Consider the following 26,238-nt stretch of genomic DNA (forward strand, 5'->3'; position numbering starts at 1 on the left):
AAGAACGTATAAATTAAAATTAATAAAAAAGTGTATAAGTCTTTGTGCCTTTACAAATTTGGTTTACTTTTGAATTTTAAATGAGAGACTTTGAAATTTTCAGCCATCGCAATATGGCGGTTGTTGAAAAGAATTCCAGCATATGTTGTTTCTCTTAATTTTTTTTTTTTGGCTTGAGATGTAACGAGATTTTGCCGTCTAGTTTATCGAATTTTCAAAATATTTTGTCAGTCTGGCATCAAATTACTCATTAAGTGAAGGAAAAATAGAAAGCGAAAAATACCGACAACGAAATAAGCGGGCAAAGAACCATCGCACGCAGACAAACAGCATACAGAATTGGGCAAAAAAACAAAATCCAAAATGTAATGGAAATGCAATAAAAACAGCAAAACTATTTGCGATTTCCATGGCCCATCTAAATATCTAGATGTGTGCATACAAGTTGTATAAATCCATGACTATGTCCTATCGAACTCTGTGTGATAATTCATTAGTGCGTTCAACGGGCCGTAAAATTGAATTATGCTTTTGTTGATGATTTCATTTCGTTTTAGCCGTTTCACAATTCTCATTTACCGATTTCCATTTCGGTGCTCAACGAAAAGTTGCATGTAATTAGAAATTCCCTGGCGTAGTTTACAAAAATATTTCGGAATATCGGGTAAATAGAGAATCTGTTTCGTACTAAAAGCTATACAATTTGAAGCCAAACATTTCGCAGCTTAAATATTTTCTGTTACAAACATAGTTGTTTTAATTGTACTATGCCAAAATTCATCAATAAGATATTATAATCGACTGGTGAGGCAGCTGGGTCGCCCCTGGTCTATTAATCTGGCTAAGCACATTACTCACCAATTGGTTAGCTAGCGGCTGACCAACAAATAACAACGAAGACAGTATTTATAACCACCTGGGCTAATGATACCCCAGAGAGAGTTAGATATCTGCCCCACACCGCCGCTACCTCTGGTAAGGTAAGCTTAATGCCCCTAGTTGTGTCCATGAAAACATTTTTGTTTACCTCTCTGTCGATGGCAACAGGAAGCCAAACGGCGCAGCCTCAAGTCCGCCAAAGGAGCGACTCGATTCAATTGGGTTCCGGTCAGAGGCAGCCACAGATACAGATACAAATACAGATACAAATACAGATGCGGACACCGGGGCAAAGCTAAAGCCAGATCCAGGGCGAAACTCGTTTGCAGCAGGAGCGATTTAGGGGATTTTCACGTTAAGCGTTGGCTGTCAGCGATTGGCAAGCGGCTTACAGGTGGTCCACCTCGCCCTTGGTTTCTGTTCGAGTCGGTTCTGGGCCCGGTTCCCTGGCCTGGTTTATGGGCTTAGAAAGGAAATGACCATTGCTAAATGAATGCTGGACAAGTGCGGAATAACAGAGTTATTGATATATATAGACGATTTCCTTTAAAGTAGTTCACAGTCGCGAGTTAGATAAATTGCCATTGTGATATTACTTTTTAAAACGACTATTTAAAATGGGATCTTTTATAAGGGGTAAACGAATCGCTTTTTAATTTTTCTATCTCAAATCCCATTAAATCACAAGATTGTGTTATTTACTTATAATAAATTAACTAAACTTCACATATAATTAAAAATGCCATAACTTTTTTAGGTTTTATCTTAATATATGATACAATTTTTCTACAGCCGACCAAATAAACTATAATTTTCCATCTGCTCTCCACAGTCCTATGTTTCTCTCTGCCGCAGAACAATCAAGTAAAAATGGCTTAAAGGGTTTATCAACACAAACTCATCTTTCGGTTTCGGTTTATTCGGAATATTGAATACAGCCGCCTCGAGGGTGCAAAATGTCAATCAATTCTGTCGTTAAAAATGAACAGAACCGAATGGGAGAAAAATGATATACAATCTATTATATACTGTGGAAAAGTCGAACAAAATGCCAACTGACCTTCAGTCAAAAGTTAACCCTTTCGCAAATTTGCATATAAAGAGGGCGCCCTGAATGGGGAGCACAGGCTGTTAAAAGACGCTTTATGTTGTCAAGAAAGTGTGAGGAGGAGGATTCTTTATCCCGATTGTCATCTGGTGGCCATTGACTTGGGTGAGGTGTGGGTGTTTGCATATGGGGACTACACACATTTATCATGCATTATCTGTTTTCACCCGCTTCCCTTTTATTTTCTTTATTTATATTTATTTTTTCTTTTGCGGCTGCCGAAGAGATAACAGCTGCACTCAATTTGCATAACACACGCTTTGGGTGCAAAAAAAAAGTGTGAAAGCGAAAATGTTCAAATTTATACACTCGAATGTGCGATGAATTCCGCACACGGATATACAAAGCAATATAAATTATGAAACTTTTTGAAATCAGTTTGTGAAGTTGTCACACGTTATTTGTGAATCGGTTATTTATTCTTTGTCAAAGTCTGCCCTTGTCAACATATTGAAATATTGAAAAGAATTGAGTGAGATGGAGGTGATTTATATGAAGTTGTGCAATTGTTGTTTCTTGGGATAGGTGATAAGTTCTGATGGAAAATTATTAAGATAAGGATAAGGATATTACCTTTTAAATAACTAAATATGATGGGATTTTTAATAAAAGGAAATCAAAAACTTTCTTAGATATAAACACTAGCTGATTTAAATTTCAAATGGCAATTAACAGAATATTTAACCATAACATAATCTGCTGGTCAACTGGATTCTAAAATGTTCTGAAAAGAAAATTAAAAACTAACAACATAAGTTTAAATGTCTTTTGCACTGATTTCGGTTTTTTCTGTTCTGCAGCCCATATGAGTAAAGTTTAGCTGTTCCTTACACCAGTTTTATCGGTTTATGTGAGGGTTTCTTGTTGACATGAAAGTTTCCAATTTTCCGGATTGAAGGACTTTTCTCGTCCTTTTCGGTGCTCCTCCAGCCTCATGTTTGTTTTGAACTTATATACCTCGAATTTGTTGCGGCTACAAATTACAAATTGATTATACGTTCAACAAATGTGTTAATGTGGCATTGTTGGCAAACTTTTCTAGCCGTGCAGGCGAAGGGATATGGCGGGATGAAGGATGAAACTCTCCACTGACCACAATATATTACACACACACATAAACACCAGAGAGTGATATGTCTGCAGGAGGGAAAAGTTTTTTTTCGGGTTTTGCCAGTTGCAAGTTTTTCAAAACACTGGAAACTCAAATACATAGTAACACAACAGCACAACACATAGATAACTCGCTGACAAGCACCAAACTTTTTCTCGGCTCCCACAATTTATTATAACCGAAGCCGAAGGTCAAAGTTGTTAAAATTTAAGTTGCTTTTTCAGATTTGTTGATGGTCCGTGCTCGTGGAAAAAATAATATAGTTCATTACTTTTGCAAAATGTATACGTTTTGTATTTATAAATATTTAATTTGTTCTGGTTTGACTGCTCTTTGACCGATATAATGAATAATGCGTTCAGTGTTGTGCGTCAGCGAATATGAAAGTATTGTTTAAAATTTTTTTTGATTAAATTAATCAGCAGAAAGCATGCTAACTACCTACTTAAATTTTACTGTTTTGTATAGAAAAATTTGAAAATGCAGATTTGTGGTCTATGTGCATCTATAAACCGTTTATTACCATCTACCATGGCCATTATTATTTTTACAATAATAATACCAATGCAATTTGACCTTGTCCTATTCTTTGACCAGAGATTTTAAATCATAAATTTTGACCGCAGAGCTTAAAGTTAATTTTTAAAGCTACCCATTTCAATGCCTTTTCCGCTTTGCATTCATCTCTGCTCAACCGCAAAATGCAACCGCAGGCACAACAAGGAACAGGAACTGGATGTTAAAGTAAGCTAAGCCAACTAAATCATGGCAACACCTCATTGAGCTTTAACCACCATGACCTCGCCTGGGCAATGTAGCACGAACCATTAACGCACCGCACTTGGCTGTGGTGTTTTTGCACCCCGAAGTGGTTGGATGGTGGAGCGGAAGCCACTTAAAAATTTAATATGTGACGGGCCGATTGCTTTGGCATTAAAACCGAGCAGAATGATGGGACAGGGTCTGCAAATAAGCTTTGTACATAAGGAATAAAAAACCTTTAACGAGGATACAAAGAACAAACATGGAAGCGCGATCAAAAAGCAGCAGCGGAAAAAAAGTAATAATAAAATAATGTAACCAAACTGAAAGATACCTTTTTGGCTGCTATTACTATTAACGTTTCTAGTCAAATTTATATAATTTTGTTCATAAACATATTTATATATTCCAAATTTAGAAAATTTTCATTGGATTTTCAATTTAAATTTTTTTTAATTTAAAACTGATTTATTCCAAGTGTAACATACTTTATTTAATGCAAAGTGAAAATATATGGATTTACAATGACTTTTTCTGTGAATGTACTTTCGGTTCTTAAAATTTAAATATCCCAGAGTACAACAAGGGTATACCCGGTAACTTCCGCTTTACGCTGTGTACAAAGAAATCCTGTGGAAAAAAGAGTGAAAAACGAGAGCACAAAGCATTTGGCTTGCAGTTCACTTGACTTGAGCAAGTCAAGTTGATGGCGACACTGCGTCCCTGCTACAGGAATTTATTTCGCCTTAGTTATTTTCCAACCAAAAATGCAGACGCCAAAAGTCGGCGGCAGACTGCGTCCCTGCACCCAACTCTATGATGAATGCTTGGCATTCTGGATTTTGTCAGTGTCTTCGGCATCAGCTTCAAAATTGTCCCCAAACGACGACGACGACGACGACGACGACGTCGACGACAAATAAGCCAAGGCAACATTTTAACAAATTAGTTTTGCCAGATAAGCCGGAAGCTGTCGAGGCAACTTTTCTGCCAGCCCAGATTGATCTGCAGCTTTGGGAAACATTTTTTCCAACTTCTGAAGATGGTATATCTAAACGCTTTTGACTTGCAGCTGTTAGTTTGATAAATAATGACAGCAAATATTTCTTTGTGGTCTCGCTATTTTTGTTGTTTTATGAAATGCATGCACTGAATCATTTTAACAATGGTTTGTCATCGATTTTCCTTTTATATGCAAGGTAAATAGCTTTGATATATTTTTTTCTTCATTTTAGATTTATATTTTTCTCAGAACAAAACGCAGAAGATCTTGTAATTAAGACAAATAAAAAAGAGAAACAAAGTTTGCACTGTACTATACAAATAATTGGGAGGAATGGTTAAAGTTATGTTATTCTTGTGTCACCGCTTATGTAAAATACTCATAAGAAAGATACATACATATGGCACATAGTAAAACACTCAGATACCTTTAAGTTTTTTGAAATATTTTAAAAGGTTGACAGCTTGTTTCTAATTTAATATGCGTATAGTTAATCAAAACATTTCACTATATGTATGAATTTATTTAAACAAATATTTAAATAACGGTCAGCAAAGTATTTCTCCACCCTTTTTTTCTGTCTCCCACATTCTTTTGTAAATATTTTTCAGCTCTTTTTACCTTGCGGACAAAAAAGTGACACTCAACTTTGCCATGTGAAGCAAATAAATCATCGTAAGTTTTCCGCCGGTGTAAAGGGCATCGTACCCCACTCTTTGGGTCTGCTCTCAAGTTAATTCAATTTAAAGAAAAAGAAAAAAACTTTATCGTGCAGTTTCTCTTTCCTTTCAGTGCGATTTTTTCCTACTTTTTATACTGTGAAGGTTTCGCTTTGTCGCTTCATTTTGCGCAAAGTTTGCAGTTCCACAAAAGTTGACACGTCATCAACACAAAGAAGTTGCTGTCCCACCCACAGTCAGTGGGCTCATTCCAAATGGAAGCCCACCTTAAAATGTTCCATTGAAAACAAAGCACATGAAACTGACAGTCATACGATGAATAATATAAAAAAATACCTTTCAAGTAAGCCTTTGGCTACCCCACAAAATAAATTAGTTCTACTTGCAAATAAATCTTAAATGAAATAAATGTTATATCAAATTATACTTTACATCAATATCTAGTCTTAAAAGATCCAATAGTTTACACAGTTCCAGTATTTCACAGTTTAAGGAACATATTTTTACAAAATTTCTTTAATGGTTTGGTGTCTATCATAATCATATTAAATATAATTATAAAATAAATTTAAACTGTTAGGTAAACACAATTAATAATTGGGTATACCATTCAGTTCGGAAATATACATTTTTAGTAAAAGTTTCAGAGGGGAACAAAATCTATTAAGGACTGAAAATTATGCATTTCACAACTACAATATACCCTTCTCTTCCACAAAGACATTGTGTTAGAAGGACAATGCACAAGGTCGAAACGCTGTTGGTTAAACTTGAGCTTCAAATTTTTGTTACGTCTTTATGGTTTTGCCTTCCCCAACTTCACAGTGAGAAGTGTGGTGTTGTACTATTATAAATCCACAATCCAACAATTTGCTATGGCTCTTTGCAGCTTTTTGTTTTGATTTTATCGACATACATGCCACCCAACCACCCACACCTCACTCTCGATTGATGTGAAAGTTATGTGAAAAGTTTTGATTTGTTTTAGTAAATTTATTTCACAATGGAAATTCCGTCCTGCCCTGCTCCACTTTGCTCGAGCAGGCGGAAAACGAACTCTTCAAATTAACTGAATTTCGAACCGAGTTCTTTTTTTATCTGAGTCAATATCCTGTTCGCACAGTTTTCATTTTACAGTTTATTGTTTTGGGGTTTGTACTGTATTCCTTTTTTCGCCCCATTGTTAAGCCAAAATCGTCCAAAGCTTTTCTATTTAGCCCGTTCCCTTCATGGTTTCCCTGTTTTTATCTCTCTCCTGCAACTTCACTCACAAGTTTTCCGTTATAAACTTGAGTTATAATTGAAAATATTGCTGTGAGTGGCTGGGTTTTACCCGAATTTCACATCCCTCACCGGTTACGTCTTGATATTCCCACTTTTGTTGATTTTCCTATGGCTTGGGCTCACTTGAGGAGCAGCTGTGTTTTGGTTTTAATTAAATTTTCCTGTCCACAAAAGTTTAAATAGGTAACATGTTGAGAAATGAGTGTGTAAACAGAAATCATTTGTTTACGTAAAAGTTGCTCGGGCACCAGAACGCAGCACAATAGCAAATAGAATGTATAGGTTTGACAAACGGCCTGGGAAGGAATAACCACAAGGATTTTGGTTATGCTTAATGTGGTGGGAAGTAAATTAATCTCTTGGCCAGACAATTTTTACACCAAAAGGAAGAAATATATATATTTTACTATTCACTTTGTAAAAAAGAAAACAATAGTTTATGGTTTCTGTTTGGCAATTTTCTGTTTAGCTTTATTAGTTAATGTCTAGATGATTAATTTATTTTTACAACACACTATTTAGCTTCCTCTTTATTTATTTGATATAAAACAAAAACGTTAAGACCTCATTACTCAGTAAATTTATATAATTACACGAATGAATGTATATATATATGACCATGATATTTCAACTTACCTAATTAGTTATTAATAAATAGACCGCATTAGAATCAATTAATTACCTGCTTATGAAGTGAAGACAAATCGGAGGGAGTAAGTCCAAAACATTTATTATTCTGGCTGCAGAATGTATATGACAATTTTTCTACATTAATTTATTTATTCCACCTGAGCTCAAAAAGTGAAGGCAATCTATTTAATGAAGGATGAACTTCAGGGGCTTTTATTTTACTTTGGTAAGCTCCATTAAAGCCAAAGAATTTCAAACAAAAATTCAATTTCCTATCAAATAACAAACACTTTGATGCTTGTTTAAAAACTATTTTTTAGTGAATGCATCTCGCTCGCCTGGAGTAAAGTTGAGTACAGATATTCGATGTACCTTAATTAACATTGATTGAAATTTCGATACAGCAATAGACATCACAAGCGCATGAAGCGCCCTCTTTGGAGTTGCCTTCCAAGCCATTTAATTAAAAATAAACCATTTTTGAACAATTTAGGCCATGACTTTCGCCGCCTTGGGTTCTCCATTCCGACCGGGCAAATATCGTTTTAATAAAACTGCAGCCAGACAAACTTGCAACAAAGAAATCTTCCTCAACTGGGAAAGTAACTAAAAACCCAGCCAAAACCTAAACTAAATGCAGACATAAATATTTTATGCTTAAAGCAAGAAACTTTTGCAATTTGACTGCTGCTGCCACAGCAACTGCTGCTGATGTTGCTCCCTCTGTTGTTGCAGTTGCAGTTGCAGTTGCCAAAAACCCCGACACACAACCGGGCAAACAATGTGGCAACCGGCTTAGCTGTTTTGGCCCTTTTCCCCCTTTTGCAGCACCGTCTTTTTTCTGCTACTAGGGATTGGGCAAAGTCTAAACATAAGTTAGCATTTAAGTTGGCGCAGGGCGCAAAAGCATAAAACACGCACAGTTACACACATGCAGGAAACCGCAGCTACACTCGGAAAAAAATAGTGTTCCAAAATGTATAATTAGATATTTTAATTATAAAATGGTCAGGAAGAGAGTTGCAGTTATGGTATTTGTATAAACTACTTGGGAAAGAGAGAAATATTTCAAATATTTTAGGTAGCGCAAAGAGCAGACAAATTTGGTTTTAGTTATTCCTAAACAATAAATTAACTTTATATTTCAATTGGAATTTTGTTAACTTTAACTTCTATATTCTCAGTGCTTCTATGTCGCTGAAGGCAGCTGGAGAGTTCCTCTAAAGTCCAGATCCGAAGTTGTTATTTGTGGTATTCACATACCACAGGTACATACAAAACAATTTCGCATGGGGCAAGTCAATTAAAACTTGCCACCTCTTTTGGCTGCCATGGGGCTTTCTTCAGTTGAAAACATAATCTTAGCTAGATGAAAGTCTGGGGAACATTGAGTAGTTACGCGGACAGGGTGCTTTCATCGCAGAATGGTAACTTAGGTGGCAATAGGGTTGAATTTCTTAATGGAGGTGTATTCGGCAAAAAAGAAGAACTGCAAATTCGAATTTGAGAGACGTTCTTGATGCGAGTCTATAAGATTTTGTAACACTTTAACCTGCTGAACAATACTTAAAGATTAAGATTTAGTTAAATAAGAATTGTAGAAACTATATATTGCCTTAAGTATTTAATATTCGCTATATGAGCTACTTTGTTTGGTTCTTTTTCGGTTACCCAACACTCTATTAAGAAAAGAAAATAAATGAAAAGCGCAGAACATCAAAAGGCAGAGAGAACACCCATTTCATTGAACCTGGAACGGCGTGGCCCTGAATAAATTACAGCTTGGCAACTAATTAAAATTGCATGAACACGTCTCGAATGAAATTCAATGAAAACATTTGATTTCGATGTTGTGGTGATTTCGCTTTAGTCTAAGCGCTTCATCTTGTCGTTTATGTCACTGTCCTGAAAACTTCTCTTTGTTAACTTTTTCGACCCATTTGGGTAAATATTTGTTTTCTGTTATACTGCAGAATTTGTTTAAATTTTAATTGAAGATAGCATTGTTGAGATAAGTTGTTTTTAACCTTCACTTTAATTATAGAGATGACTTTAAATCCTAAATTAAATTTGCCGACATGGACAATTTAATGTTGTCATGTTTTTGAAGGCACTATTGTCATACCTATCCTACTCAATTATGTCTTAGCACATAAACCTATACCCACAGTAGAGCCCGCATTTAAACCACCTGTCCATGGACAGCTGGCCAATCAATTTGAATGCCCGCAATTTGTCCAACATTGTCATAAATGGCACTAATGCCTTAGGCCTTAAGGCTTCTCTTGGCGATTGCCCATGGACCACCTGTCAATTATTTTAACAAGACGAAACGCATCAATGGACTGTGGTCCATGTGGGGTCATGGCGAAGCTTCGGCTCAGACGTATGGCCCGATTTATCCACGGGAGGTTCATAGATATGTGTTTAACATGAATATATACTGATGTATTGGTTCCTGTATGTCCTGGCCAAAAAAAGCCATCAGCAAGTAAAGAAACTGGAAACAGAAGGGCGAAGCAAATCCCCTTTGCGTTGAAATGGCTTAATGTCACATTGTTTCATGCGGTCTTGTCACGTCTACTTTTTTATATACAAACTTGGCCGGGTATTTTAGTTTTAAAGAAACCTTAAATAATATCTTAGGTGTCTGTCATTTTCATCAAATATTTTTTATATAACGTAAATGTACGTTAAAAATATTTCTCTTTTATTAAAATGTATAATTGGAGTGTGATTTATTTTACTATTTATTTTTAAGCCTGTGTTTTATATGTCCTCAACTATATGATACATGCAACTATCTTGTAACTATTTGGCGATTTTTTGGGTAACATAAATTCACTAATACCAAACTTGTTCTATAACTTATTCTGATATTCATTTCTGTGTAATACATTGAGTAAAATCATCATCCTCAAATTTTTATATTTGTATATAAATAAATATTTTCACTAAGCATTGTTCATTTTCACCAATATTTCTTAAAAATGACAAGTTATTAAATATAATTGTACGTTGCATACAGAATACAACCATTTATAAACATAAGCTACAAACTATTATATAAGGCAATAAATTGGCGACTCTGCCCAATGTCCTTTGTTCTGGCTGGCCCTGCACACGATGTCCATCAGTCAAATGTATATCGATTTCCCGCCGCCCTTGTGTCTCGCTGCGCAGAGTAGCGCCCTGCTGGCATTAGTTTTTGCCAATCAACACGCCCCAAATAGCTTGTCAATTATTTGGCAATTTCGAATCCCGAAACCGGGTGACAATGGGATTTGCTCCGTTTCATTTAATATTTCTGATGCCAGCAGACACAGAAGAGCAGGGATCTTGGTCGGTGGACAGGAGGGCAGGAGGGCAGCGGAGTGGGCTCGCAGCTGTTATAAATAAAGATTTTCGACGGCCATTTAATTCATTCAAAATAGTCGTTTCCGTGAGCTTTTCAACCCCCCGGCCCATTTCAATTAAATTGCCAAACTTATTTATATTTCGCTGCCCGATGTAATCGTCGTCATGGGGATCACCATCAACCGCCTATCGATGGCAGGCTGGGTGTCATGCAAATTGAAAATTAGCAGCACTAAGCCTTTGACCCCACCCACTTTGTCAGGACACTCTGGCAGGACTAATTGCCATGCCCCTACCGCCCAGTTCGGTTCGCTGGCGAAAGGATTGACATTTGTGTGTTTTGTTTACAGTTTTTTCTCTGGCGACAGGAAGGGCTACTCATTCGACAGTTGATTTATTGAGTTGTTTAGGTTGTCCGGCACTGTTCGATGTTTATGGGAACCGGAGAGGCCTATTACCAGATGGGTTGCTCTAGCTTTCTGGCCTGAGAGTCTTGCTTTAAATATTAGCAATAGGAAACTTATTAAAACAGAGCTAAGTAAAAGTGTCTAGACCTGTACCATTTTTGTCTCTGAGGTCAACGAAAACGTTTTAAGTTTTTACTAAACGATTTCAAACAAACCAAAGAGTATGCTTTGAATTTGTTCTTTCTAAAATCTAAGTTATTTCAAAAAGCTTAAAATATTTAAGCTTTAAGAAAAAGCAACATAAAATGAAATGAAAAAGTTGTTTAAGTTTTAAGTCTTAAATTTAAGTTCAATTTTATTGAGTGGTTCATTTATATGATTGCCTCTTCAATGTTTTTGAAGTTTTTGTTAAGCTAAATCCCCCCAGTTTATCCAGCTCACTTTTCACCATCCGACGTACTTCGAGCACAAGTTTTTAATATTTGTCCAACTAAATCCTTGGCCCAACAAATCACAACACCTTGGACTCCTAATCGAGTCGGGTAAACAATGGCAAAGCCAAACTGACCACAATTCCAGCTACTTTCTCCCGTCCCTCTATCCGCCTGCTATCAACAATGAAGTAATTGAAAAAATAACTCCAGCCATACCGACGCTCTGGCGTTAAAAAATATATGCCATGGCCTCTACACACATTACTGCTGTGCCTGTGAAATGCGCAAGGACCGGCGAAAAAGGACTTGGACAGGAGGAGGAGCAGAAGGAGCAGAATTCAGAGGAGCAGCAACAACTGGATGTCGGTGGCTCGCTCGTTGGTCACTTTGGCTCTTTCAGAAATTGACATTTAAACATGAAACTCCAGCAAAAGTCGATGCAATGACAATGGCTAGGGCACTTTTGGGAATGTCCTGCCCGTTGTCCTGGCAATCCCTGGCCCGGCTGCAATCTCGGCACTGGCAGCATTGCTTGGCAAACTTTATGTGCGTTCTGCTGAAAAAGAAATTGAAAATATATATCCCGATGTACGACTGGTTCCCATATGACTGTCTATCCAACTGTCCAACTGTCCAACCGTTTTCCTCCCCTCCTGCGTGCACTTATCGATTGCTCATACGCGGCGCAGCCCAAGTGTTTGAAAAGAAAACTTGAATCCAATATCGCCAAAGAAAAGAAAGGAAACGAAAAGAAAAAATAAAGCCAAAAATCAAACATTTTTTAAGAATGTTTGTGGAAATGGATGGTAGGAACCCATTAACACTAATCGCTTCCCCACAGACACATAAACAATTTATCTGACACACTCGCATACACACATATGCGCCGAGTGCTTTTGCTGCAAGTCGGCCGCAAGATCGAAGCCAGACTTTGGGTTTCTCTCTGGCGATATTTTGCTTACGCTGCCGGAAATTTATCACGTTAACCTTTGGGAAATGCTTATATAATTTATCTTCAAGAGAGTAAATTTTCCCCCAGAAAAAAAAAGAGTGGAAGCGGTGGAAAATCGCTATCCACAGCATCCAAAACAGCTTTGCTGGGCAAAAGGGAGCGACTGGAAAAGTTTTCCAACTGTGGCTGCTTTTCTCACAAATATACTCAGGGGTCCAGGTCCACAGGTCGGTGTGTGTGAGTTACGGATGTAAAAAATTGCCAAGAGTTTGAAAACAAGGCGGCGGGCTCACCTTTTTGACTCAGACCCATTTCGCACACCCCAAAACATTGAGTGGGTAAAAAATTAGGTTAATTTTGGGTGTGCTATGGATTGATGGGTCCCCATCCAAAAGCACTTGGCAAATAATTAATAAACATTGGACGCGTTACAGCAGCGGGAAAGGTCTGGAACATTTTTTGGGTTTTAGCTAAGGTTAAGGATTCTGAGAATTGATTTAATTTTAAATTTACTGCTTAAGTACTTTCAGAGGTGCTTAAAAATAACATAAAATGTTAATAATAATAAAACGCAAACAATCTAGAAATACAAACAAAAATTCTTCTGATCGGTTTAACTGTTATCATCAATTTCAATTTAAATGTTTTTGAAATTTAAAACTTCAATAGTTTTGAAAAATTAATTTCGAATTTAAACACAAAATAAATAAATAATTTAAGCCATACCAAATGGGTTAAAGTTTTAAAGTTTCTTCTCTCTTCTTGACTCTTTGGGGGACCTCATTTAGTATGCTTTCATTGCAAACTTGTGCTCTTCTTGCGCAACAGTAGTGCGATTTTTCTGCTAACATTTCTTCATTGCTCACCACATTGTCGTCGCTTCATTAAGAAAGTTTTTCTTTACAGTTCTCCTAACATAAATGCTGAAAACTTAATTTCTTCTAAGTGAACTTGTTAAGTTTTACCCGCCCTTTCCCCCTATTTTTCTCTCCACCTCTCCTACTTTCTCGGCACATTTTTTCGTTACTAAGTTAGGGGCGATTCTATGAAGGGTTGTGGAAAGTTAGGTCTGTTGTTTTGTGGGCAACTTCTAGGTTTTGCTTCGCCTCTGGCTGTCGCTGACACTTGGCTGCCCACATATATTTTTTTTTTCCGTTCCGCGCCCAGTTTTAAGCGCATTAAAAAGGGTACTCTGTCCCGGTTAGAGGATATTGTCTGCATTTGAGTGGGAAATTAAAATCTTAAATGCTGTGAGCAGAGAAACATACAGAATGTAATTACATTTTGCACGGAGATGCTCAGCATTTTATGTGTAGAAAATAAGCCGAAAAAGACCACAAAAATAGTCTTCCCGTAGACTTAAGATTAAAATATAATTTAAAAGAAATTTCGATGAAGTCTTCTATATTTTGATGTTCCCAGAAATTCAATTTATGGTAAAGTAATAAAAAATATGGTATTAATTAGGAAATTTAGTTTGTCTGATTTGAGTGATTAGCTTCCTTACTAAATCTAGATCAATTGTGACGTTAGTTTGTGCATTATTTATTTAAAGCACTTGTAATTGTAAGTTTGAGCAACATACATTACACCTAAGTTGTAAAAAAGCTTGTCAATCAATTTGTTTCTTCTAAAAGTCAACCTAAAACAAATGTTTTCCCCAAAGTGCCATAATTAAGTGGTTAAACATGACTGAAGTCTAATGAAACACTTTTGCTGACTTCAACGCCAGACATCGAAAAGTGCATCAAATTTCAATTAAATCAGACACACATCAGCACTTCATAAACATGAATGGAGTTCGGGGCTATGGTCGAAAAGGCCGAATCTCGATCCGACCAGACAGCCAAGGAGACTATGCGAATGGAGCCAGGTTAGCAGGCGATGCACATTCAGTCAAGTTAAATGAACCGCATCTATTGACTATCACCCTCTCTTTCTCGCTCTATATCGATCTCTCTTTTTCTCGCTGTCGCACATTGGTAAGGCTTTCGCAAAATTAGAGGCATATTAAATGGCGAGAATTTAAAAAGCTTCGTCGACCCAGTGATATTAATAAATCTATTTTAAGTCGTAAAAAGTATCAGTAAAATTGTAATTTTTTAGCTCAATTAAATTTTTTAAAAACGTAAAGCTTATAAGTTATGAAATATACCCTTTTTTGATGTCATATATGTTTTAGATTACAATTTATATTTTTTTCCAAAGCTTACTTAATTTAAGCACACAAACAAAACGCTGAAAGCTATGTCTGTCAAAGCATGATTTATATTGAATGACCTGTATTTATTTAAAGAAGACAGTTTTTTTCTGGCTTATATTACAAATAAATCTTTATTATTTGTTAATAGAATTCAAAATATGAAATGTTTTTAATATGTTTCTAATAACTATAAATGTTGTTTAAGATTAGAGCCAGTTTCGATAATGTCGTTCCACTGTGTTGTGTGCAATGCTGAGAATCAAACGACGGTGATGGCAAATTTTGCTTTTGAAGGCAACATAAATTTTTCAAACGATTGACTCAGCAAAATGACATCAGCATCCCCTGTCGCCCTTCTCCAGCCCCCAGCTGCCCCGCCCACCGTCGTCGTCATTATCGTCCGGCGGCGGCACAAACAGAGACAGACTGAGACAGCTGGAGGGAGCAAGAGGTGGAGAGGCCATCCTGTTCCATGGGAGCCGGCAAATATCCAGAGGTAAACACGTGCATTGCCAGCTTCCGTTATCAGTCAGCTTGTTTGCCAGACAGCCGAGCTATTTCCATTGGACACGCCCACCTGGCCAAAATGTCCTTCCTCCCACACTTCCCTCCCCTCCCTCACAATCATACAATCCTACACATTCGTCTATATTTGTCTGCTTATTGACGCTTTGAAGTCCGTTGAAGTCATACAATTTTCACGCCCCTAACTGAGTAGCTGTCTTGACTCTTCTGTTTGCTCGTGTGTTGAAAATTAACTTTGAAAGATTTCGCTGGCATGAAATTGCTTGACATCGAATTTGCGGTTCAATGGGTCTGATTTTCGCTCAGGATATGTTAAATGCTGTATAAGTTGGGCACACAGTGCGTATGATTGATTTAATTTGACAGCAATGAACAGAGCGGCGCCCATAAATGTTTTCAACAAAATTGAGCTTGAAGTGAAGCTTAGGTACCGATGTTTGTTCAATAATCAATTTATCTACAATCGACTCATAATAAATGTCTATATGTGGCTATAATAGTGATAAATAAGTATTGTTTTATGATTTCGTCATGTTTAATTAATAAATGGAATAATATAAAAATAATAAATTGAAATAAAAAAATGAGATAGAGAGTTGGTAGCTTTGGAGATTTAAAACTCGAATTTGTTTAAACAAATTTCCAATATATTTTAGTCTTTTTACTTTTATATTGAATCAAATTTTAGTGGTCTGTACAATAAGTGATTTAAAATTTGTCATAATATATACAAATGAAATACATACTCAAATACAAATACAGTTCAAAAAGGTCACCTTCATTTTATTACCCTACGCAAGGGTAAACCAATTTAAATGATTTTGAGTTGCCCCGGGGCTAAGCCATCGGGCATCAACGTGGTAGCAACTAATAAAACGTGCGGTAAATATTTATGAATTTTTATTTTACGACACCTCTGAAGCATTCCAGCTGCAGCAATACACTGACCACTGAAAAAGAACTGAAACTACGGGCCAACTGAGCGCTCTATATATTTTAAGCTGAGAAAGACAGGAAAAAAAATTAACATAAGCCGAGGAATGTTCTTTGGCAAAAGAGGAGAACTAAACAAAAAGAAAATCACGGTTTGTAATTACACAAAAGAGAATACACACAGCCAGGGAAGGAGCTATGCCATCCTTGAGAGGCTTGTGTTCATTTCCCCATGAAAAACAGGCGACCAACGGACCTTGTTTATTTGGGTAAGCAAAACAAAACACAGAACTGAAATGAAAATGCAACAAAATAATTAAAAGTCGTGTGGTGCAGAGGTTGATTTCCCAACATGGGAGCCTCGCCTCGGATTGTCGCCAGTCCGAAATTGCTTATGAATTGTAAACAGGAAGGCTTTTTCCCGTCCAGGAGCAACCGCAGGTCCTGGTCAGTTTGTTTGCGCTACGTGTGAATTATAGCATACTTTCAGGCGCGTGCTGGAAATTATATTTAATGGACACGAAAGAATGGCAGTGTTAAGACAACATGATCAAATTTAATGGAAAATATGTTGAATGAGAACTCTATCCTTAAATAACTAAGGTTTACAGCTCTACAAATTTAAAAAACAAGTATTTTTTGAAAACTTATAAAATAAAATTATAATTTTCAACAAATATGACCATTTTTTTTGGCTTATTGTTCACTGTTGTAGATTATAGATATGTAGTGTATTTTGCAGCAAAAAGTTCATATGAGCTTGTGACTACAAATTGTTGTGGAATTTATTTTCTCGCAAAAATGGAATCTAGTTGGAAATGCTTATTCGCTCATAAGCATTTATATTTGCATTTGGAAACTTGGATCAAGTATATTTTATATTTTTTGAAAATGAAAACGGTCATGATTGCTAACAATTCACCAGGCAATCCAGCCTTAAAGAAAGCTGATGGAGAAGGTTCTTTAACGCTAGGGGCTGCCTTTATACGCTCTGGCCAGCCGGCGGCGACATCAACGCCCAGTAACTTGATACGAAAGAGCTCGAATGTGATGACTCTCCAAAGGGACTTAAAGGCATCAGGTGATTCGACGTTGGTGCGGCGGTACGAGCCGATTCGTGCTTGCAAGACCCTTGAGAAGTTCCTTCCATCGCCGGGCCTACAGAGAACTCCGAATTCCCTAAAGTCACCAAAGATCGTCAAGACGCCAATGAGGACCCCAAATAAAACGCCAAAGTTGCCAGTGAAGTCACTAGTGGAGTCGCCAGTAAACTCACCACCAAAGAAACCAATGAAGTCAGGGATCTCTTCTAAGCCAGGTTTTCCTAAGGCAGAAACTAGTTCATCTTATGCAGTACAACCGAATGAAAAAAAATGTCCTCTATTCACAAAATCCTCTACACCGAAAGGCGTAGTAATTAACAACAACATTTCCAAAACGCCGGCAAAACGGTATCAACTCCGAAATCTCCAAGTGATCAAGGTATCTCCTTTTTCTGCGAATCCCCAAATTGAGCAAAAGATCGAGATTCGGGAGGATTCAATCCAGATTCAACCCCATGAGACAAATAAGTGCCGCGAAACGTCAACCAACACAGACATTTCTATACCTCCGAAAGCAAATATTCATGGTAAATTTTTAAAGGGATGCGTGGTCATGTAAAGTAAAAAGATTTTCTAATTTGTAATATTTTTTTTTGTAACATCAATGTACTGTAAAAAAACAAATTAAAACAATGTTTAACTGATAAAATTCGAATCCGATCCTGTAGAAGCTAATTTCGAGATAGTTTTGGGATTACCGCACATGGCGAAAAAATACTTTTTAAACTTATGCTCAAGGATATGTGAAAGTAGGTCATGTGGCTGGCTAAAACAGGCCAAACCATTCACAAGTTTGATCATAATAGTTAAATAGTCTAATTTTTTTCATATTTCAATTCCAGTGTGCAGATGGTCCGAAAACTTATCCATGGCTGCAAAAACAAATCCCATTGCAGTTCCATGGCAAGCAAAAAACGAGGAAAAACACCACGAAGCAGCCGCAAACAAATTGGGGGATCGCCGGCGTAAGCCTACCAAAAACAAGTCACGTTTCGAGGCGCAGGGCACACATGCAAACACTGAGTTGCAGGCCTGTTCGCATAATTGTATTGCATAATTTTAGCACGCGCACTTTTCCCCGCCGATGCCACGCCCCTCAAGCCCCCGACAACCATCACGCTGTGTGACGGCAAACTAAGCGCAGCTCATAAATACGCCTAGAAATATGCTGCTATATTTTTGTAGCTGCCGCACACACAGATACATAGACAATTCGCACTACTTTTCTCATTACAAATTGGATTTTGCAGTCACATTTCGCTTATTACGTTCAAAATCCATGCAAATTTCTTTGCATGCACCCAGCAGACCCGCCCCAAAAAGTGCTTCACCCATTGAACCGCAGTTCCTACGCCCATTTTTTCCTCTACTTCCCATGCACACTGGTCGAAAAAGGGCTAATAAAAATAATTTAATAACGTTTTTACACTTGAATATTACCTCTATTGTACAGAAGTGACACAAACTCGAGCTGTCTATTTCAGTAACTCAGTTAATATATTTTTCTAGCTTACTTTTCAATTATCGGTGTTACCCAAATTTTAATTTTATGATTCGATTTTGTTTGTACTTAGTTGATTTAATATTTTAAATGCTCTAGAAATTAATGTAGGGGAGAGTGGGGCAATTCCGCCATGATATCTTCAAGTTTTGTTTGTCCTTAGAAGTGTTTCTGATGTTATTGTAATGTGGCGGAAATTCCCAAGTAGTTAATAAGCCCACTGTTTCCTAATCAAAATCAGTATTTAAAAAGAAAATACTATGCATTTTTTCGTACAGTGTGTGTTTGGTAGGTTAGCAAAAGCGGGCGTACTGGCATCTTATTACTTTTGCCCACAGATAGCTGTAGATACCAGTGAACACACAGGCAAACAAGCAACTAGCAGCACAATAATATAGAGAGACGGCGGCTGCCAAGTTTATTGTGCAAATATAATTCAGTTTTCTTTTCTCTTTGGCCGCCCTTTTTGTCCCTCGCCCTCCTTCGCTTGCAAATTAGCTGTGTGCAACGTGATAATGCCATTTCTGTGCATTTCGCCAGCTTACAAAGTGCGCTGAAAGAACTTTATTGTCTGAAAAAGTGTAGATTATATAATCATGCTAGGGCTGGGCCTCGGCAAAAGGGAGAATTATTTGAGGCCTGCTGCAACCTAGAGATAATCTTTATTTGAAAAACCGAAATACAAACGAAAGAACACCAGTATAAGGCGGGGTATCATTATTTTTTATTATACATTATGGAGGTTTTTAATGTACCCATGATCCTGAACCAAATTTACATTTTCTTGAGCCAAGTTAAGGAAGGTATTTTTCCGGAATGCCTGCGTTTTTGGAGAATTAAAGTCCTACTCTGTATCATCCAAAAATGCATTCCGTCGTGGTTAGTTTTGTTTTGTTTTTATGCGGCATACTTATATTTCAAAACCAAAATGTAAATGTTGAAAATATTTGAACTTTACATGATGCTGCATCCCTTACGAAGGGTCTTTCCATACGGTGGAATCGAAATTTCTGTGTTGGTTGAAGTTTCGCGGCAATCCCGTGCTTTAGGTTGAATCTGGAATGAATCCTCCTGAATCTGGTTCTCTGGTTCCACTGGCCCCTCATGACGTTCCGGCAACACGACTTGCTGGTCCACGTTGGGTGTGATCTCATAGGGCACTTCAGTGCGGCTATCACCATCTACGAACACGGATTTTATTTCCTTTTCACGATTAATGGAGAATGGCGATACCATGTTCACTTTTAGAACTGAGAGTCGGGCTTGTTTTGTGGGCGTTTCGAAGCCTGTCGATGTTGAGGGTCCTTGGAATAGAGACCGCTTTCTTTCATTCCGTTGTGCCGACAAAGCTGAACTGGTGCCAGCTTCAGGGGAATCTGGCTTAGGAGAAAACTCTTGTTTGTTTGGAGACTTCACTGGCGAATCCTTGGGAGCCTCGGTTGGTGAGTTGTTTGATGTCTTCATTGGCTTTTTGACAATCGTTGGGAGCATTGGGGAATTCGGTGAACTCGGTGTCCTCCGCGCTTTCCGAGTGGTCTTCTTGGGGGTGATATAAGCACGAATCGGCCTTCGACCCTTGATACCCGCGAATGTTAGTGGTATACGGCTCACCAAAGACGAGTCACCCGATCCAGTCAAATCCCTTCGGAGAGCCATCAACCTTGGACTTCTACGGATTAAGTTAGTCGGCGTGGATGTCGCCGCCGGCTGGGCAGTACAGATGGAGGAAGCCTCAGGTGTTGAAGAATTTTTAGCAATCATGAGCGTTTTCATTTTAAAGAAATATAAATTGCTTTCTGGGTGAGCTGTAGCCTTTTGGATAAGCTGAAGCCTAATTATTATAAAGGAATATGCATGGCCAACTAAATGGAGAGTGTGCGACGAATTTTAAAATATAGTGTAAAAGTATACAAAATAATAACAAAAAATTAACATATTGATTTCGTACAAATTGAAAAACAGCTAAGTTATATTATTTAAATTTATTTTTCCTTTTATTCCTATGAAAGTTGTATAATAAAGACGTCCGATTCGACCCGTTTCTCTTTTACAAGACTTTTGGGAACATTTTATCCTTTAACTGAGATACAAGCTTTCGTTGAAACGGATTTAATTAAATTTAATTGAAAGGGTCGGAAGTGTCTTCTTCACTGCTTTGAAATTATAATACCCTTTGTAAAGATAAAAAAATGCGCTTTAAGAGACTAAACTAAATAGGTTGCAACTAATTCTGTGAATCAATTCTGTGAATCAATCTCGCATAGACTAAATAACGTTAAGCGCCAAAGGAAACAACAGCGAACGGTATCACATTTTTTGAGGACCGCACTCTGTTAAAAAACAGAAGATATTAATTAAATTTAATGCCTGTCTAGAGAAGCGACGACGGCTACTGGAAGGCAAAAGAGCGCACAGTAACGAGAGCCCATGGAAATAACCGCTGCAAAAACGTTGCCAGCTGTATTGCATTACGCCTTTAATTCCATTACAGACCCAGTGGGGAAAGGAGCTGGTCCATAAAATGGACGGAAAACACTTGTAAAGTCTGGCGGGCGGCCACAGTCTCATATTCCGTGGCGCCTCGTCCGACATTGCAGCTCAGCAGGGTGCGCGATGGGGATAATGTTGAGGGCGGAGCCAAACTGCGGGATCGAGAGCCTCTTGGCGGGCTAGAGTTTATTATTTAATACTTTGAACGCCATGCGTTGAAATTCGCAGCCATAAATCAATGAAACGACCAGCACAAGTCCACAATTAGCCGGGACAATAGCGTCAAAAGCTTCCTGTTATTTGAACTAGCTTTTTAAGCTAATTAATTCTTATGTTCCCATGCTGCTCAAGCTGAGGGTTAAGCTTCTTTGGAATATGAACTGTGTTTTAAGGTTATTTTTCGTACATTTATATCATTCAAAATAAGAGTTACTATTCAGGCTCACAAATATTTTTCTATAACAAAAGTATTGTATATTAAAAGTCTTTATACTCTTGTAGAGGGCATTATAATTAAGCTCTGATGGAATCAAACGCAATATAAAGGAAAACATTACAAAAATATTGGAACTTCAGGAATTTCCCATTTTTTCAGAAAATTCAGAGTAACGATATCATATAGCTGCCATTGGAATGTAGGAACATAGAAATCCAATAAAATACTTAATAAAATTACTTAAAACTAGTCGAATATGTTTGGAACCATTTTTATTGATAATTTAAAAAAAAAAGTTTTAAGCTCTTATTAGTATCATGGAAACAGGTAAGCTCGGCGCTGTAGTTTTCGTACTTTCATTAATAAGTACATTTTTTTGAATGGATTTTTCGATTACAATATGTGTACCTTTACCATTTGAAAAATATCTATTTGCTTGGTCTCCACCTACAACTTTTTCTATGCGACCATTTGGAACATGTCTTTCGTTTTCACCGGGAATATCTTTTGGTTCAAATCTGTTGCCTGCTGCAGTGGGAACATGTTTTTGGCCTTCATTTGCCGGATACTTTTCGCCTCTACCTAAGCCATATCCACTTGCTCGACCGTCATTTGGATTATATCTAACTGGAGTTGGTCTAGGGTCTCCATAATTCGAATGCACAACTTTTCCGCCTGCAACTTGCTCTTCACCACCATTGGGAAAATATTTCCCAGTTCCTTCACTGGGAAGATTTTTTTGGTCATTATTTGAGGAATCGTTTGGTACAATCCTAGCCGCTTTATGATCTTCATTTGGAACATATCTTCTGCCTCCATCTGGTGCATGTCTATCTCCCTCACGGATGCTTGTGTTTTTCCACCCATAATTCGGCTGCGGCTGCTTCCCAATTAAATTTGCCTCAATCTGCTGTGTAATCCAGCCGCTCATTTTGGAAACATCGGTGTAGACTGCAGGGATCGGCCCGCCGCATCCTATTCCAAAGTTGACGATACCGGCCTGCTCGAACCTCTGGGGATCGTCTCGGATTGGACAGAACAGAGGTGCTCCTCCGTCGCCGTCGCACGAATCCTTGCCGATTTCTCCGCCGGCGCACATCAGGCTGTCATCCAGCCTGAAGTCTGAGGAATACCTCAAAGGTTCTTGCAGTTGCCGCTCGCAGGTATATCTGTCCACTATCGGCACCTCGATCTTCTTCAGGATGTTCATGTAATTGTTGTCCTCGATGTGTTGCTTACCCCAGCCACTGACAAAGCATCGGTCTCGAATGAAGTTCTGGTTCGGCGGCGGCAGGCAGATAATATTAATATGGCGGGATAGCTCGAGTGGTCTCTCTAGGAACAGAAGGGCCACATTGTTGGCTCCAGTTGACATAGAAAAATCAGGGTGGCGAACGATCTTCCTGATGGCGACATCGACATGTTTCTGCTGCTCGGTTTTGGTATTGAAATCCCATTCACCAGCCCGCACAATAAGCTGGCTTTCGTTCAATTTTCGCGTCACATGCGTGGCTGTGAGCACTACTTCCGGGGCAATGAGGGAGCCGGCTGCCTTGTATTGCAGGCTTGTGGCATCCAGCAGAGCCACCACCCATGGCATCTCGGCCTCCTGGGCCAGATCCCGCAACCCCCTTATGGTGAAAGTCAGGCCTTCCTTGTTGAGGTGGCCACAATCCAATTGAACCGGGTCATCAGAGACGGAAATAGGATTTCCCAACTGCAAGGGGAAACAGTTATTAAAAGATCTTACTTTCCTGACCGCATTACCATTTCTGTAAGGGGGCAGCAGGCTTCCGTGGAAGGACATCCCATGTTGCCGTGTTCAAGATCTCGAAACTCGATGACCGTCTTTCCATTCTCGGAGTTGATCTTGCAGGTCTTCCGTGGCACACACTTCCGATCCGTGGATCCTCCGCAAAATCTGGCCTTGACTTCGTAGATGGTCAGGACCAAAAACAGGATGGAAAGTAATCCGTGTAGGCGAACCATTCTCGTCACTTAAGTGGAACAAACTAACGGATGTGTGCCAATCTGCCACAACGTTGACTAATCCTGACCTTTTTTAACTCGAGATAAGATTGGTTCTGATGGCTTGACGACTAATCAAGCTTTTGGGTATTTTGGGTCTATATACCCAAGAAGCTTTTGCAAAAAATTCGTTTTTTATGCATATATGTACGTTTATATACTATAAAGCTATAATGATTTTTCGCTGAATTATTCAATCAGAATGAATGCATATATCCAAGCTTCATCTATAAGGACAAGCACAAATGCATGTTTATGGGAGATGATACTTAGATTTATGCTTTCGTTCCGAAAACAAAATTTTTGTGAACTATTTAAAATATCATTACGTGTATCGGATCCGCTGATTATGATCAATTTGAACAAATGCATATATTTAAAAGAAATTGGACATTTAATTTGAGAGCCCGGTTATACTTAAGTGTTTTGCCTGGAAGACAGCCAATTCTAAATGCCTCTGAATCAGACTTGTGTGGAACATTTCAATTTTGCATTTGGAGGAACTTTCGGCGCAATTGCTTAACTAATTCCCCTGGCCTTTTCAACGAGAATGAGTTAAGCAAACAAAATGCGAGCAACTTTCCCCGCACACCCATTTGGATGGAATAGACAAGACAAACAGCCAAAGCCAGTTACAACAACGTCGGTGCAGAAAACTTCAACAAGACAAGACACAACGCAAGGACAAGGCTAACATCAGCGGCTGGGAGGTGGGTGGTTGGGTGTTCTGGGTGGTTTTGGGTGTTTTTGGGTGGTTTTGGGTGGTGGCCAAGTGGGAGGTGGGCGATGGGCGATGGGCGATGGGCGGTACAAGTGGCAGCATGTTGGAGCGTTCTGCGTGACGGTTACAGCATGGCAAACAAGATTGGAGGGGTAAGGTGGGGTGGGGTGGGGGGCCACTAGTCTCGTACTGGTAAACTTCTACAACTAATCCTGACTGATGTTGCGACAATATATACAAACAAGCATCTGGATACACACTTTCATATAGTACATATCTATATGGAGTGGCGCAGGCACAACACATGCTTCGCAGCCACGCTTTGCTGCTTTCTTTTTAGCCCCAGCCCCACTTGTTTGCAATTTGTGTTGAAGATTTATGCGTTAGCGCAAAAGTTGCATTTCAAATGGATTTATATAAGAATAAGGAAATAATAACACTGGCACGAGAAGCACTATCGCAGAGGGTTCAAGGCGAATGCGACGTACGTGCGATTCGCATTCTCTAATCAACATTGGGGGACTAGCAAATGCAATAAAGTGCTTTCAGGATCTAGCAATTTTATTAGAATTACTTGTTTTAATCATAAAGAATACATTGGGACTACATACTGTATCTAAACATTAATGTGCTTAACATGGAATTTTCCCTTTTAAGTATTTGCTATTTCATAAGAGTTACTAGCCTAAATTATAAGAAAATTCTATTATATTACTTGTTTGAATGAAAACTGAATTATGTTTAAAGGGGCATTTCAACTTTATATGCTTTAATGTAAGTATCTTGAAATCAATATATGTGTTATGAATGTTTTATTGTAATCAGAAGAATATTTTATAAAAATAAAATTAAAATAGTGGACATTAAAAATTAAAATTTCAGAGTACATTTTATGTTACACAATTAAGAACATCTCATGCATATTTGTTATATTTTGAATTTATTTGACCTACTAATTACCTTTTGTTATTCAATACTAAAACCAATTCATGTTGTTTGTTTACCCCGCTTATTGTGGAACTTGCTATGATCAATTTAATTATTGCGAGAATTATTACTCGCTAAAAATAAAATTAAATTAATGCTGACACCCACAAAAATGTTGCCAAATTGGTTGTATTAATTAGGCGTGAATCGCACCGTGACCTGGGACCATTAAGCAAATTAGTCAGTTAACCTTTTTATGAAGTAAACAATGTATTTATTGTGCACGGTTGATTGATAATTTTAAATTTAATTGGATTTCCTACTGCGAGAGAAGGGCAGTTCTATGAGTTGAAAACTATAAATAAAATACACGTCCGGGTAAACTTTCGGAAAATGATTGAATGTATTTTCAAAGTCACAGCTGTGGCTACAAGTTCACCGCACTTTCCACGTCTTTTCCTTGCATTGCATGTGTGTGTTGGTGAAAAGTTGAGTTCGAGTTTTGAGTAATTCAGCGACACATTTTCCGCCCACCCAACGAAATGACAAACTTTGTTCTAGAAAACTTAAGGTCGACACTCTTTTTCCCCCCCACACAAAATAGTTGTTGTGACTACTTCTCCGGTTCTATTCTTTTTACACTGCCAAAAAAATTGGCTAAAAACAATTCGTTTGAGGACAAAATATATATAGTTATGTTCACTTGCAAAATCGCTTCTATATAAACAGATATTAGTATTACAATATTTCATAAAAAAAAGTTT

At 38.0% G+C, this 26,238-nt stretch overlaps 2 protein-coding genes across 2 annotated transcripts; both read right to left on the reverse strand.

Moving 5' to 3' along the window:
• Positions 1-19,756: 19,756 nt before the first annotated feature.
• On the reverse strand, positions 19,757-20,720 carry LOC108138090. Its single transcript, XM_017260075.2, has one exon. The coding sequence runs from the start codon at positions 20,643-20,645 to the stop codon at positions 19,827-19,829; it is 819 nt and encodes a 272-aa protein (XP_017115564.1). The 5' UTR covers positions 20,646-20,720; the 3' UTR covers positions 19,757-19,826.
• Positions 20,721-22,380: 1,660 nt separating this feature from the next.
• LOC108138004 (phenoloxidase-activating factor 2-like) lies at positions 22,381-23,787 on the reverse strand. Its single transcript, XM_041710550.1, has 3 exons — positions 23,566-23,787; positions 22,642-23,515; positions 22,381-22,523 (listed from the first exon to the last, which is right to left on the reverse strand). The coding sequence occupies exons 1-3, from the start codon at positions 23,785-23,787 to the stop codon at positions 22,381-22,383; spliced, it is 1,239 nt and encodes a 412-aa protein (XP_041566484.1).
• Between the last annotated feature and the right edge of the window lie 2,451 nt (positions 23,788-26,238).

The sequence above is a fragment of the Drosophila elegans genome, unplaced genomic scaffold (genome assembly GCF_018152505.1).
Source record: "Drosophila elegans isolate 14027-0461.03 unplaced genomic scaffold, ASM1815250v1 contig_814, whole genome shotgun sequence".
Lineage (NCBI taxonomy): Eukaryota > Metazoa > Arthropoda > Insecta > Diptera > Drosophilidae > Drosophila > Drosophila elegans.